This window comes from Pongo abelii, chromosome X (genome assembly GCF_028885655.2).
Source record: "Pongo abelii isolate AG06213 chromosome X, NHGRI_mPonAbe1-v2.0_pri, whole genome shotgun sequence".
NCBI lineage: Eukaryota > Metazoa > Chordata > Mammalia > Primates > Hominidae > Pongo > Pongo abelii.
The window spans coordinates 13646504-13661964 of record NC_072008.2 but is presented as its reverse complement, the minus strand read 5'-3'; the positions used below and the strand labels follow the sequence as shown (position 1 = coordinate 13661964).

At 40.9% G+C, this 15461-nt stretch overlaps 1 protein-coding gene and 1 long non-coding RNA gene across 3 annotated transcripts in view; one reads left to right on the top strand and one right to left on the bottom strand.

The window, feature by feature from the left end:
* EGFL6 (EGF like domain multiple 6) overlaps positions 1–15461 on the bottom strand; it is a 63438-nt gene that overhangs the window by 25461 nt on the left and 22516 nt on the right. For both annotated transcript variants that reach the window (XM_024241039.2, XM_024241040.2), the window contains exons 3-6: positions 12431–12523; positions 7323–7442; positions 3991–4110; positions 979–1113 (exon numbers count right to left, since the gene is read on the bottom strand). In XM_024241039.2, the coding sequence (XP_024096807.1) occupies positions 979–1113; positions 3991–4110; positions 7323–7442; positions 12431–12523 (468 nt within the window). The remainder of the gene's footprint in view (positions 1–978; positions 1114–3990; positions 4111–7322; positions 7443–12430; positions 12524–15461) is intronic.
* The window catches only part of LOC129052892 (uncharacterized), a 73270-nt gene that overhangs the window by 44755 nt on the left and 13054 nt on the right, over positions 1–15461 (top strand). The gene's annotated exons all lie outside the window — the stretch shown is intronic.

Genomic DNA, 15461 nt, shown 5'->3' with positions numbered 1-15461 from the left:
TCTCTAGGATGGACTTTGTGTTTGAAATTTGAGGGAAGAGTTGTAGAGGCTTCACAAGATGGTTAGAAACCCAGCAATTGTGTGTTGCCCCAACATGATTACATAAGACATGTCCTGGGAAGCCCTGAGTATAGGGTTGAAAGAAATCCTATTTTTTCTCAACTATTAGCCTTCCATGTCATGCACATACCTTTGTTACATGTGTTATGGGCAGAGAAATCCACAGAGAGCCCGAATTTCCCTTCACTATAGGGCAGGCCCCATCCTACATTATATAAAGGGCAATGGGAATGTATCCAAGGTCTCCCCAAATACCCCACCTCACTTGTTCATGGAGGCCTGAAATCCATTCACTAAGGAATAAAATATTTATTTCACATAGATTAGGGCAATAGCTGACTGGTACCAGAATCTTATCAGAGAGCAATTTTGGTAACTGTGGAAAGGGAATATTATAGTTGGAGCTTGAACTATGAGAGGGCTGAAAGAGGGGAAAGGAAAGTGCATAGGCCTTCCTGTCTCTCATACATTTCTCTAAAGCCACCCCTGATGGAGACTGTTATAAACAGATCACTGAGATCAAGATTAGATAGACCTTGTTATTCTTCCTTTTACCAAATATAAATACTGCTTTATTGTTCCCATTTTTAGATGTGTAACTGGAGATAGAACAAAAAATATAAACAAAACAAAAAGCCAAATTAACAAGAGTCCCACCAGAATCATCTCGAAATAATCGTTTCCACAAGAGAGCTGTATTCCTTACTTTAAATCTTTATTGACCTAGCTTTATAATTGATGTCATTGGAATTTCCTAAATGCCAGACACTTAAAAAAATAAGCTTTCCTTATTGTTAAGCTGGTCAGCACAGTAGATTGTTCAACTAATAGATTGAATTGACATCAAAATATCTGCAGAGAAGGCTCAAAGGTTTGGTGGGGACAGGAAAAAAAGGAAAAGGTGCCATCGAATCTTACCTATACAGTCATATCGGCCACTGATATATTGCAGTTTGAAACCAATGTGACATTTGCAGTAGTAGCTTCCAAATGTGTTCACACATCTTCGATTGTAGGGACAGATGGCTTTACCAGAGGCACATTCATCAATATCTAGGGTGTAAAACCAGAAGGTGTCAGCGATAGCAAGAAAAGTAGCCGCATACATGCCCGCACGCACACTCACACAGCATGCACCATGCATGCACATGCGCAGTTTCTTTACCTGGGAAACTGATAATAGTATACTGGTGCCAACATCATATCCTCTGGCAAGTGTTCTAGATCCCCCAGGCACACACACAGCTCTTCACTTTATGTATTTATATTACTTTATACCTTTTTAAGATGCGTTATCTTTCCATAATGTCATTACTCACATTCACATCTTCTGTTAGGCCCTGGCTGTTCTCAGGCAGGGAGCATGTGTCTGACACTTGGTACCTATACATTACATGTGTGCTGAGTGAATATTTTCCCCAGCTGAGTGAATATTGTATATTGTATAACATATACAATTTTTGAAACTAGAGTCAGATAGCTACACTTTAAGTAAACCAAACACACAGACTTTTACAATTTGCATTTTACAAAATAACTATTTCATGAGTAAGACTGTCCAAGGCTCCTGCAATATTGACTCGCAGAAATGTGGTTGTGAAGGCATGCACTTATGCATAAATTGTGGGTCAGGTGTAATTACGTAATGATGTAATTTTAGCCAACAATAGGTGTGTTGTTCCTTTTCTACCATTGAGAGTCAGGTTACAGAGGGGCTGACAGCTATGCTGACCAATCCACTAAGACTCAGGCTTGGTTTAACTTTCAGATGTCAAATCAAATAGATGTTAGTTTGTTCTTCTGAACCTGGCTTAAACAAGCAAGTTGGTGTTGTCTTACTATTTCCCTTGCATTCTTTTTTTTTTTTTTTTTTGAGACAAGGCCTGGTCTGTCACCCATGCTGGAGTATAGCGGAACAATCATGGCTCACTACAGCCTCAGACTCCTCAGGCTCAAGTGATCCTCCCACCTCAGCCTCCTGAGTAGCTGGGACTACAAAGCATGTGCCACCATGCCTGGCTATTTTTTATTTATTTTTTGTAGAAATGGGGTCTCCCTATGTTGCTCAGGCTGGTCTCAAACTCCTGAGTCCAAGCTATCCTCCTACCTCAGCCTCTAGCATAGCTGGGACTACAGGTGCACATCACCATGCCCGGCTATTTTTAACAAAAATTTTTTTATAGAGATGGAGTCTTGCTATATTACCCAGGCTGGCCTCTTGCATTTTCCAAATAATAAATAAGTGTTGGGTTGAACAAAATTATTTTTGGTGATCATTTTCATGCATATCACCTTTCCCTTCCAATAAAAATGGCACCCAACAACTCAAAGAGATGGGTGGAAATTTGGATTCAGTTTGGTCAATAATTAGACTTGTCATATAAATCTTATTATACTAAAAAGTAGTAAATCCTGTGAACCTAATTAAATCTTTGATTATTCTCAAAGAGTAGAGACAAAATTTTAATTTACATGTATATTTTAAAAAAGTGTTTAACTAATTTAGGATCCATTTGGCTGAGCTTTCTAAATGCAATTTTTTTTTTACACTACGTATAGTTAGGATAAATAAACATCTAGCACCTTGACTGAAAAATATTTCTATTGTAGGGAAGAAGATTATGAAATCATACTGATATGTGCTTCTTTAAATCACAGAAGATTAAGAACTCTTTCGACATTCTGATTTGGTTTGACATCCCTCATTAATGCTAAGTGCTCACTTACTCTAAATATTATGTATATTAGGTGCAGTGTAATTAAGTGTTATGAGTATATACAATTTGATGGCAATTTGATGGTTGAACATAATTCAAATCCACAAAGGAAACAAAGCACAAAGTGAAAAAAGTGTTGCTTCAGTCACTGAGGGTGCCCTGTGGGTGCTCCATCCATAGATACTCAGCACTCAAGTTTCCGTACCTGCCAAAGGCTGCTTGCTGCACCTACGACATTGTGCTTTGCTCCCGACCCAGGCTAGGCTGGGAGTGCTGGGGGGTCATGTCCCAGAGCAGCCTCCCATCAATGAAGGGCAGAAGTTGGTGGATGACTATCCAGCACCCCTGCCCCAGAGGGAAAATTCAGGGGCAGCTTCTCTCTGCCTCCCAGAGGTGCCCCCAGCTCATTTAACCTGCTCATCAGATTTACCCAGCACTGGTGCCTTCCTTTCCCTGGGTTACTTCCCTACTCCTCAACCAGTGTTTCCTGGGATCACCTCCAAGATCAACTACTTGCTCAGGGTCAGCTTCTGTGGAACCCAAAACTAAGATGCAAAATAAGACAAAGGAGAACAAGAGAGGAAAGTTCTAAGCCAATGGATTTGACTAAATTCAAAGTTATAAACAAATAATTTTTATGTTCCCTTAATTAATATTATGGACTTAATCTGCTCATTTTTTCCAGTTAAATTAATTATACTTAGTTCATATAACTTGGAGCAAGTTTTAAAGACAACATGAAATTTATTACATGCTAATGTAAATTATATAGAAGGTGTATACTATTTTCAATAATGTTATATCTAAAAAATAAGTAAATATAGTTTTTCCAGAAAATATTAGCTAGAACCCAGAATAAAACCCAATGGTCCTTAGGATCTTACTCATTAAATGACAAAATATAAGTAGTGGAGTTTATATTGGATGGTAATTTAAATAAAATGTACATAGTAAACATACTAAAATTATCTTTATCCCTTTTCTACTATGGCATTAAGGCAATACAAAATAATAGAAAAATGTGTTTTTTAGCATCCCAAAGTATGTTTAGAGCATATGTGGCTAAAAGTATCTCAGAAACAGATATATATCTGTACTTTTAGAAGTTTCCAATGTCTAGTCAACAAGCTGATTGTGATGAATGAAAAAAGATTCAGTAAAGGGGGAGTCAAGGGAGGAGAAGGAGGAGTAGAGGTGATTCCTGCTGTTGTACCTAGACAGACTCTTCCATTTGGTGCCAGGCGGAGTCCTGAGGATGGACACAGGCACTGTGGCCCTTCTTCTGTGTCTTCACAGCCGTACTGACAGTTTATCATGGCACATGTCCTAGAGTCTGAAAAAGTAGACAAGGATTAGCCTTTCTCTCTTGAGATGATAAAAAGAGCTTACTAAGAAACTATCACCAAATTCTGGGCCATTGAATGGAACATGTTGCATGGCATTATAGGACAAGTTTCATTGTCTGAGTCCCAAACGGAGAGCCAAAAGGAATCAGTAGGGGTGGCATCATGGTGGCCCTGGGGCTGAATCCTACTCATGGTCTGCTTTCTTGGCCACTTCACTGAATTTGACTGTCTTTAGGCAGAGCATGCACCCCTCAAACTGTATCACTTTCTCCACTTGTGTGTGCTCTAGCCACTCTTTTATGTCACCTGGCTGGCCTCAATAGGTTGAAATGCAACTGCTGATGGAGATTATCAACCTGAGTAATCAGGGTAAAAGAATCTACTCTGGAGATCTCTCCATACATATCTAGCCTCAGTGAGAGTCACTTAAGTCACAAGACTTGATCTTTTAGGCGACTGAACTAAAATGTGTGGCAGATATAGCTGATCAGCTATCTGAAAGCCATTCTGGACTCTTTTCTTTTGCCATTCCCAGCACTGAGGCTTTTCCCAGCTTTCCTTCAGCAAGGAGTGGCCATATGATGCAGTGTAGCCAAAGAGATACAAAAATAAGTCCACTGGAGGGACTGGGGCTTCTGGAAAAGATATTACTGCATGATAAAAAGAGACAGGCATGAAAGAGGCATTGGTTCATTGGCATCACCTGTACCCACTTAGTTTTGTCTATTTTCCATGTGTGTATGATGTCTGGAGCTAGGGCAGCCATATTGTAACTATGAGGCCACAAGTGTGAGAGTAAAATCAATACTCTGAGGATGACAGAGACGGACTTCTTCTTGAGCTGCTCTGGAACTGCTTGCCTTCAGCTTTTAAAGTAAATGAGACAATTTACTTGGCTTTTTTGCCACTTGTTGCTAAATATAACTTATCTCACACAAATGCATTTCCATAGCAGCAGTCCAGTATGTGTGGATTAGAAATGCAGGGGGGCTAAGAAACTCATATGGTTTCAGCCCAATGTCCACAACAGAGGGGCATGGTGAATGTACTCCCTCCCTCCATCCCCCTCCAGAACATGCCAATCACCCAGCTGAACAAAAGAGACCCAAGGGGCCAGGTGGAATCCAATCAGCATCCAGGAGAGAGTTCTAGGGCTATCTGGACACTTTGAGCTATAAACAGGGAGGCACAGGTAACCCCTAGATATACAGAAAGAGAACCAATATATTGTAACAAACATCTACCAATGATCATATTACTCCTTTATTCTTTCATCTTTTCTCTTTAGTTGTCTTCTTTTAAAATTAATCTTCAAAATTAACCTAATTCTATCTTTCCATTTGAGGAAAGATATCTTTTTTGGCACTGACTGGGTTTTCATGGAATGTTTCAGAAACATCCATTAGCATATATCTTTTTTGAAATTTTAAGTGATTACTATAAAAGCCTGGATAGTGGTTCCCTTTAGGGAGGGGTGGGAGGAGGAGGTTCTGGCAGAGTTCTATTTGGTGGTGATTACAAGTGTGCTTGCCTTATAAGAATTCATTAAACTATGCATTTGTTTCCTGTGAGTTTCTGTTTAATTTCTAATAATAAGGATTTTTTAAAAAGGCCCTTCCAATGCCCATTTTCAAATGCTTGCTTGCTAGCAGAAGATCTAAGTGACTGGTGGTGTTGGGACACTTGGCCAAGGAGGAGCCCGTGCACTAGGCAAGATTTTATAATCTTGGGAAAACCCAGGATAGGCTGGGGAGTCCGTGCAACTCCGCAACCACAGGAAGCTGGCTGAAGGCACAGGCTCTGGGTTTGTTGGGGGCTGCAAGGCAGAGGAAAGAAAGATGGAGAGAGAAAAGGGGAGAAGGAAGGCAGGCAGGGAGGGTGGGTTTCCCTTTCAGCTGGAACATAAAACCTGAAAAGCCTTCCCTCTCAATGAATGAATGGGTATAGACTCTCACTCTCCCATAGGACATGGGTTTTTCTTTATCACAGAAGGGCTTTTCTTTCAAGGAATGTGAGTAAGTCGGAATGTATTTCCAACAAGTATCACTAATCTTTGGGAGTGGGGCAAGGGGCGTGAGAAAGTTAGCTGGTGGGAAGAATTGATGTTTCGAGAAGGAATTTAAATGTATCACTTCCCTAAAACAATCTGCTTATTTTGTTCAACGTGCTTATTTTCATGAGGAAACTCAACAGGGCTCTGCATATATATAGATGCAGATATAGATATATAATTTATTTTTCTCCTAGTTTGCCTTTTTATTTATAAAGTAAGCGTTCAGAATAGGCAAATCCCTAGAGAAGGAAGGCAGATTTGTAGTTGCCAGGGGCTGGAGGAGGGGGAGTGGGGAGTGACTGGTTCTGGTTTCCTTTTGGAGTGATGAAGATCTTCTGGAACTCGATAGGGGTGATGGTTGTACAACATTGTGAATGTACTAAAAGCCACTGAATTGTTCACTTGAAATTTAAAATAATGTGAATTTCACGTTATTTTACCGCCTTTTTTTTTTTTCCTGAGATTACAGGTGCACTACCATGCCCAGCTAATTTTTGTATTTTGTTTTTAGTAGAGACGGGGTTTCGTCATGTTGGCCAGGCTGGTCTTGAACTCCTGACCTCAGGTGATCCACCCGCCTCAGCCTCCCAAAGTGCTGGAATTACAGGTGTGAGCCACCGTGCCCAGTCAGCACTTACTTTTTAAAAAAAATTATGGAAGCTGGGCATGGTGGCTCACGCCTGTAATCCCAGGACTTTGAGAGGCCGAAGTGGGTGGATCACCTGAGGTCAAGAGTTTGAGACCAGCCTGACCAACATGAAGAAACCCCATCTCTACTAAAAATACAAAAAGTAGCCAGGCGTGGTGGCATGTGCCTATAGTCCCAGCTAGTTGGGAGGCTGAGGCAGGAGAATCGCTTGAACTCAAGAGGCAGAAGTTGCAGTGAGCTGAGATCACACCACTTCACTCCAGCCTGGGTGACAGAGCGAGACTCTGTCTTGAAAAAAAAAAAAAAAAGAAGAAGAAAGAAAGAAGGAAAGAAAGGAAAGAAAAGAAAGAAAGAAACAAGTGCCACAAAACATTTTAGCTGGGGGCAATATTAGAGATTTTATAAAAAATCACTGAAGTCAGCTTTTCCCCAAGCATCAAATGGCAAAAGCCAAGCCTTAAACATTAACTGAGATCAGCGTGGCAGTTGAAACTTACTCACACACGTGGCATCTGGCATGAGCATGTGGCCACTGAGGCAAAAGCACTTGTAGCTTCCGTGTGTATTCACACATCTGTGTTGGCACGGCCGGGGTTTCATTCCACACTCATTCATATCTGCAGGGACATTTAGAAAACAGGGAAAGGTGAACTGAATCAGGAAACTTCCAGATGGGGAATATTAGACCCCAGTCTTAGAAAGGACAACTGGGTTAGCTTCCCTGAACACCACCACTTACCCACCTTCTCTCTGACCATCAAATTCTATTTTAAAGGATTGGCGACAATGTGTAGCAAATGGAATAATTATACACCACTGGAAGGAATGTAAATTGGTACAATACTTTGGAAAACTGCTTGGCAGAATCTACTAGAACTATATTTAGACATACTCATGACCTGGAAATTCCAGTCCTGGGAATATACCCAACAGAAATGTAGATTTTTGCCCACCAAAAAAACCCCTACATACTAAAATGATCATAATAGCATGATACCAGATAGCTCCAAACTAGAAGTAATCCAAACACCTCCCAACAGAAGAATAGATAAACGACTTGTATATTCACACAATGGAATACTATACAGCAATGAAACTGAACAAATGACAACTATAGGCAATAATGGATGAATCTCACAATTCAATGATATTGAGTGGAAGCTGGATATAAACGTGTACATACTGTATGAGTCCATTTATATACAGTTAAAAAAATAAGCACAGCTAATCTGTGATATAAGAGGTCAAGATATGGTTCTCTCACTGGCAGTGGAAGTGACTGGAAGTTGTGTGAGGGAGTCTTCTGAAGGGCCAAGTTTCTGGCTTTTGATCTAGATACTAGTGACATGGGCATTTAGAAAAATTCATTGAGCCATACATTTTTTATATATGCACAATTCTATGTGTATACTACTTGAACAAAAATTTAGAAATAGATAATTTATATATTTCTGCCTTTCATGCTATTCCAAGCAGCCGCTGACATAGGCTGACAGCACAGCCTGTGTCAATTATTATTATTTCGCGTGGCCCCTGCGCTGGCCAAATTGCCTCAGCTCACATTCCTCTAGAGGGAGCCCTGTTAGACAGCTCTTAGTGGTGAAGTTGGAGGACAATATTTAATCCTAAGTAAAGATGTTCACAGGATGACATTTGGGCTGGATGATTAAAAAAATATATATATATATATGTTAATTATATATATGAAATATACATATGAATTATATATATGTGAATTATATATATATGAAATATATATATGACGTTCACAGGATGTTAAGTGATAAAAGAAGGTTACAAAACTCTGTGTACAGATCATTCCAAAATTTGTTTAAAAAATACATAGGAAAAGAAAAGCCTAGGAGGGTATGCTCTAAATGCGACTAATGGTTATCTTCAGGTGGTAAGATCGAGGGTGACTTTCTTCTCTGTGCTTTTGGGTTTTCTAAAACAACAACAACAACAACTTAAGAATAAGTAACATTTTTATTAAAATAAAAAATGACACAGAAGGAAAATAAAACTTTAAAAAGGATTATCTGTAGAGGATGTTGCCTTTAGAAATGTGGTCACGTGAGGGTGTCATATCTTAACCCTACCAGGGAAGATACAGAGAGGAAAAAAAACAAATTCCATGGAAGGCAAAAGGTCAGCATGGTAACAGATTCTTGAAAATAAGGAGCTGCTTTCATCTCTGAAAAGATCCTTATATGGGGATTTTTCAACGCCCTAGCTGGACATTTGAAACCCTCTTCTCCACTGCCTATCCCCTTTACCCTACCATCTCCCTCATAGAACCTAACCTCTTCAAATGGGGAAACTGAAAAATGCTGATTGGACATAATGGGAAACCCAGGAATATCCCATAGCTTGGCCCTAACTCTGAGGTGACTCACTCATTTCTTGGAAGAGTGTTTTGGGAAAGACATGAGTTGAGGGCTGAGGCCTGTCACCATTAATGGATGTACGTGGACTTTGATCAGGCTGCCACAGGGCAGAGAGGCTGTGGGAAGAAGACAGACTGCCTCAAAACTTCATCCAACTGGACCACTCCCTCAACATTAATATTTTGCTGGGACTTTAAAACTAGCATGAAAAATATTGTCTCTATTCCAAATCTCTTGAGACAGTATCTTGGTTCAGAATCCAAAACATATGGAAAACCAAGTTTTCTGCTGTAAAACCTCTGGTGAAGGGTATAGCTGAATTATTACTTATGAAAGCATGATTCTTTTTTTTTTTTTTTTTGAGATGGAGTCTCGCTCTGTTGCCCAGGCTGCAGTGCAGTGGCGTGATCTCGGCTCACTGCAACTTCCGCCTCCTGGGTTCAAGTGATTCTCCTGCCTTAGTCTCCCGAGTAGCTAGGATTACAGGCATTCGCCACCACGCCCGGCTAATTTTTGTATTTTTAGTAGAGATGGGGTTTTGCCATGTTGGCCAGGCTGGTCTCAAACTCCTGACCTCAGGTGATCCACCCACCTCAGCCTCCCTAAGTGCTGGGATTACAGGTGTGAGCCACTGTGCCCACCCTGAATGCACGATTCTTGAAGCACCTCTCTCAAGCAATTGCATGCAATTCTAAGAAACATCTTCAGGGCTCTGGCCTCTATGCTGGTGGTAGGACACAGAGAGCCAGATTGCTCTCCGAGACTGTAGGGCTGGCAGCTCAAAGAGCGGCTATTTCAGTTTATGGGGCTAACCTCTGGGCTTGGCAGCAAGGGCTGGGTGTGGTAGAGTGGAGTGGGTGTCCAGTCTTCTCTGAAACTCCATTCTCCAAGGGCAGCTGAATTAGATTTACTGCTCTTTGTTCAACTTCATTATAGGACTGGGGACCCTTTCTGAATTATTGAAGATTTCTTCATGCCAGGGTTTCTTAACTTCTATTGACACAAATCATTATTTGTTGTGGGGGCTGTTCTGTGCATTGCAGGATGTTTAGCAGCATCCCTGGGCTCCACTCACTAGATGCCAGGAGTACCTCCCACATCCAGTTATGACAACCAAAATTGTCCCCAGTCATTGTCAAGTATCCCGTGGATGACAAAATCACCCAAGTGATTTTGCTGATCTATAGCAAAGACCATATCCCTTGCTCCAATGAGGCACTTTTATTCACCACGTTTAGAGCAGGGTTTTTCAGCCTTCGCACTACTGACATTTGGGTCTGATCATTCTTTGTTGTGGGTACTGCTATCCTGTGCATTGTGTAAGGTGCTTAGCAGCATCCCTGATCTCTACCCATTAGACACCAGTAGCACCCCCTCCAAATGTCTTCAGACACTGCCAGATGTTGCCCTGGATAAGGCTCCCAGATTTGGCAAATAAAAATACAAGATTCCAGCTGGGTGTGGTGGTGTGTGCCTGTAGTCAGGAGTCTGAGGCGAGAGGATTGCTTTGAGGCCAGGAGATCATGGATGCAGTATAGTCACTGTACTCCAGCCTAGGCAACATAGTGAGACCCCCATCTCTAAACAAAACAGTAAAGGACTCTCAGATACATTTGAATGTCAGATAAATGACTAATACTTTTAACGTGTACACACATCTCATATACTATTTTGAGAACCTGTTTGGAGGTGCTAGCAGGGGAGCACAGCTAATATACCCTTGACTGAAGGTAAGTCCTCCTCTATTGGGGATGGTCGTCCTCTCCGCCCGAGTGCGCAGCTTCAGGAGGGACACACATGGAGCAGTGAGGGAGGAAGGGGACATCTGCCTAGCCAGCCAGATCAGCCAAATCAACCCAGGTGAGCAATGGGGTGACATGTCACAGCCAGATCACCCTTACATCCCCTATATACTATTTTGAACAAACACATACTATAAAATTATTTGTTGTTTATCTGAAATTTAAATCTAACTGGGTATCTGTATTTTATCTGGCAACTGTTCCTGGGAGACAAAATTACCCAGGTTGAGAACCACTGTTATAGATATTATCATCTCTTTAATGTTTTCAGACAAACGATCTAGGATGAAAGTTATAAATTATCTATTACGATATATCAAGACCAGGTGTGGTGGCTAAGCCTTTAATTCCAGCACTTTGGGAGGGCAAGGCGGGAGGATGGCTTGAGCCCAGGAGTTCAAGACCAGCCTGGGCAACGTAGTGGGACCTCATCTATACAAAAACTGTAAAAAGTAGCCAGGCATGGTGGTGTGTGCCTGTGGTCCCTGCTACTCAGAAGGCTGAGATGGGAGGATTGCTAGAGCCCAGGTGGTTGAGGCTGCAGTGAGCTGTGATCACGCCACTGTACTCTACCCTGGGTGACACAGCGAGACTCTGTCTCAAAAAAAAAAAAAAAGTATATGAAGTATAATAAAAATATGCATGTCGTTCAACCCAACAATTCCACTTTTAAATATTTTTCCTACAAAAATATTCATTCAAGAAAGCAGGGCTATGCATAGAACAATGTTAGATTTAGCACTGTTTGTAATGGCAAAAAATTGGAGACAACATAAATGATAATGGTTAAATAAAGCATATTTTTGCATAAAGGATAAAAGTATTCACACTAGGATCTAGGATACAGCCTTAAAAAATGTAAAGTAGTTCTGTGTGTGCTGACATGCAAAGATGCCTACGAGAAATACTTACATTTGTACTATCACAGAAAAAGACTTCCAGGATCTTAGACAAACTTAACTATGCTTATAGTAACAACTAGTGGTGATCACTCTCACTTTTAAATGTATATTTTTTTGCACTGTTGGATTTTTAAAAATAAAAATATACTTACAATACTTAGGTAGTTTAAAAAGCAATAAAATTATTTACCTTTTAAAAAGGCTCTTTTTTTCTGTGTTATGGAAAGAGATGAAATAAAAAAGTAAAAAATATAAAAGACCTTTAGCTTATAAAAAAAAAAGGTAAAAAAAAAAAAAAAGAAAAGAAAAAAGGTCTTTTATTGGGCATCCTGACAAAAACATCAGACTTTTTACATTTTTCAAGGAGAAGAGATTGAAAAACTTGTCCTGAAAGCACCTTCATTTGAAGATTTGACTTAAAAAAAAACCCTAAGAAATCCTGCGTACCATATTGTGTTGCCAGCCCTGCTGCAATGATTGAATTTGAACTATGACCCCGGGCTACCTTACTGACCTTGACTGCAGGTTTTCCCAGTGTATCCTGGAAAGCATCTGCATTTGTTTGGTCCCACGCACTCACCAAACTTACATCCAGGTTCGCATGTAGCTGTGGAAGGAAAAGATGTCTTGATGATAAAAGAACAGTAGTTAGTGTAGTGAAATGCACGCAAAACTTCGCTGTGTTCTGTGTGGCAGAGAACTCATGGGGACATACAGAGGACAATCTGCCTCCCTTTGAATCTGTTTTCATGTTTCAGACACTGGAAAGTATTTTTCTTGTGAATGAGATTACCCCACCTCCACCCCCACCCACCACACCCCCACCCAACGCATGCAAGTTTAGTGTGACTTTGCTCGGCAATGCCACACTTCCAGTGGTATTCAATGAAATATAAAGCCTTCCAGACCACAGTCAGCCAGTTTTGCATGCAAACACAAAAGATTTAATAAAATAAGTATAATGTTGGAACTGGAAGAGACTCCAGAGTAACCCTGGGCAAATGCCAAAGTCATTCCCCTTCCTTCTGTCTCTTGCCTCGTTTCATCTCCTCCATATTTTCTCCATTTCTCTTTTAAATGATCAAAATCTTTTTAATGCTGCACATTATCAGTCAGACTGAACAACCAACAGATTGGAGGCAGGAAGGTGCTACTTCTAGCCCTAAGGATGGGAACTAAAAGCATCATGATGATGATGAGGATGATGATGGAGGCATGAGAAAGCATGACAAAAGTAGGATTTGTTTTTCTATTTTATTCACTTCTGTATCCCAACTCCTGACACAAAGTAGACAATAAATATTTGTTCAATGAATAAAGTGGTAGGAAAAACAACAGGGGTAGGATGTTATAACCGATTCAGTTGGGGGCAAGAAAACAAATAGTCAAAGATGATGGACAGTTTCATTCCAGCTCACAGGGAGGTTATAAGGAGAAAAAGCAGTAGATAGGAAAAAAGGAAAATGGGAAAGCCCCAAGAGTAGAAAGGGAGAGGATATAATATATGAGAGAGAAAGAAGACTTTTAGGGTATCAAGGACTCTCAGCAGTTTCTGGATACAGTAGGGGCTCAAGAAATAGCCATAATAGGAAAGAATGACTCAGCAATTGCCCAGGATTGGTGCCTACTTCTCCATCCATCAATTCCCCTGGCTCACAGTAGGTCCACCTCTAAGAAAGCCTATTCTTAAATATACCAGCATCTTTCCCTACAACCCCAGATCCTATTTTTTGTTATTATCATCATTCCTCTACCAGTTACATGGACTCAAAAAATTCCGTTGTCTATTTTTTCTTGTCTCCAGACCACTCAGTTGCAACATCCTATCCCTGTTTCTACCACCAACTCATTCATTGAACAACTATCTATCTAGCTAATGGGAACTGCCTTGCCCACAGATACTTGGAAGATGATGCTGAATCCCTCTCTCTCCCTGCTTTCCCCACCACAGCTTGTGACCAGTGCCTCACTGATGCAGGAGTCTAACAGCCTAGTTCCTCGTTTTTTGGCAGGACAAACTCTGGTGCAATTAACGCCCTAGAGGTCCCTGTGGGATCAGGCTGAAGCTAGACTTCTTCTGAAACCATATCTCTGCCTAACCTCTTACCATGCTCCCTCACTCCCTTGCAAATTGCTCCTAAGATAACTTTCAATGGAATATTTGTACAAGAATCCCCCTTTCAGGCTCTGTTCCTAGCAAACTTGATGTCAGACACGACATTAAACTAATAGTCCAAAAGCATAGCTCTGATCATGCCACGCCTTGCACAGAGGTCATAATATAATCTTTGTTCCATCCTGAATACAGTACAGGTATCATAACCAAGTTAAAACTAGCATGATCTGGCCAGGCATGGTGGCTCCAGCCTGTAATCCCAGCACTTTGGGAGGCCGAGGAGGGTGGATCACCTGAGGTCAGGAGTTTGAGACCAGCCTGGCCAACATGGTAAAACCGCATCTCTACTAAAAATACAAAAATTAGCCAGGCGTGGTGGCGGGCACCTGTAATCCTAGCTACTTGGGAGACTGAGGCAGGAGAATCACTTGAACCCAGGAGGCAGAGGTTGCAGTGAGCTGAGATTGCGCTGCTGCACTCCAGCCTGGGTGACAAAGCAAGACTCTGTCAAAAAAAAAAAAAAAAAAATTCAAACCTAGCCTGATCTGGCCTCCACCTTCTTTTCTAACCCCTTCCCCCCACCTCCCCCCCGACGAAGGCAACACTGTGGGCAAAAGACATTGCTTGCTATTCTCTAGACCTACCCTTTACTTTCTGCCTTTTCCTACCCCTCCCTAGGATACTCTTCCCTGGGTTTCCAGTAGTTCATATCCTCCCCATTCTTCAAGGACCACCTTACATGGCCCCTTCTTCTAAAAGCCTTTACAGATGTCTCCAGCCACCTATGAATGCCCACTCAACTTCGAGAACTCCACAGAACTTTGGCAGGCTTCTCCTGTGCAACTGATCAGTTTTTGTCTTATTAAATAATGAGGCATATATTTGGCTACAGTGCTTGTCTTTCATCCGCTACTTGTTTCCAAGTGCCTTCGGGACAGGGACTTAAACATTCATCATTATTTCCCCTGTAGCATTTAATATAGTGTTGTAAACATGTTAAATATTTGAATATTTTTGAATAATGAATAAAGTAATTACTGTAGAACTTTTAACGGGGGAACATTTTATGGCCCTGAACAAATCATTAGGGAAAAATGCTTCCCCAGCAAAGTTTTTCCACTTTTAGAGACAAAAGAGAGAGAATTTAATTTCCAGTGTCTACTTTGTTATGGATATGTACTTGGAGTTGCAACTTTAAATTCAGATGTTAGAAAAATAAATCTTTTTTTTTTTTTTTTTTTTTTTTTTTTAAAGCCCTGAAGACCTCTAGTTGTTCCCTGGAAACTGATTTCCAATGTGGTCCAGACAGGAAAGCCCAGCATAAATGCCAAATAGAACATAGGAGAAATGGTGAATAATACCCTTGTAAAGCTTCAGTAAGATGTTTTCAATTTACAGTAACTTTGGATCTGTGACTTCAACAGCCAAT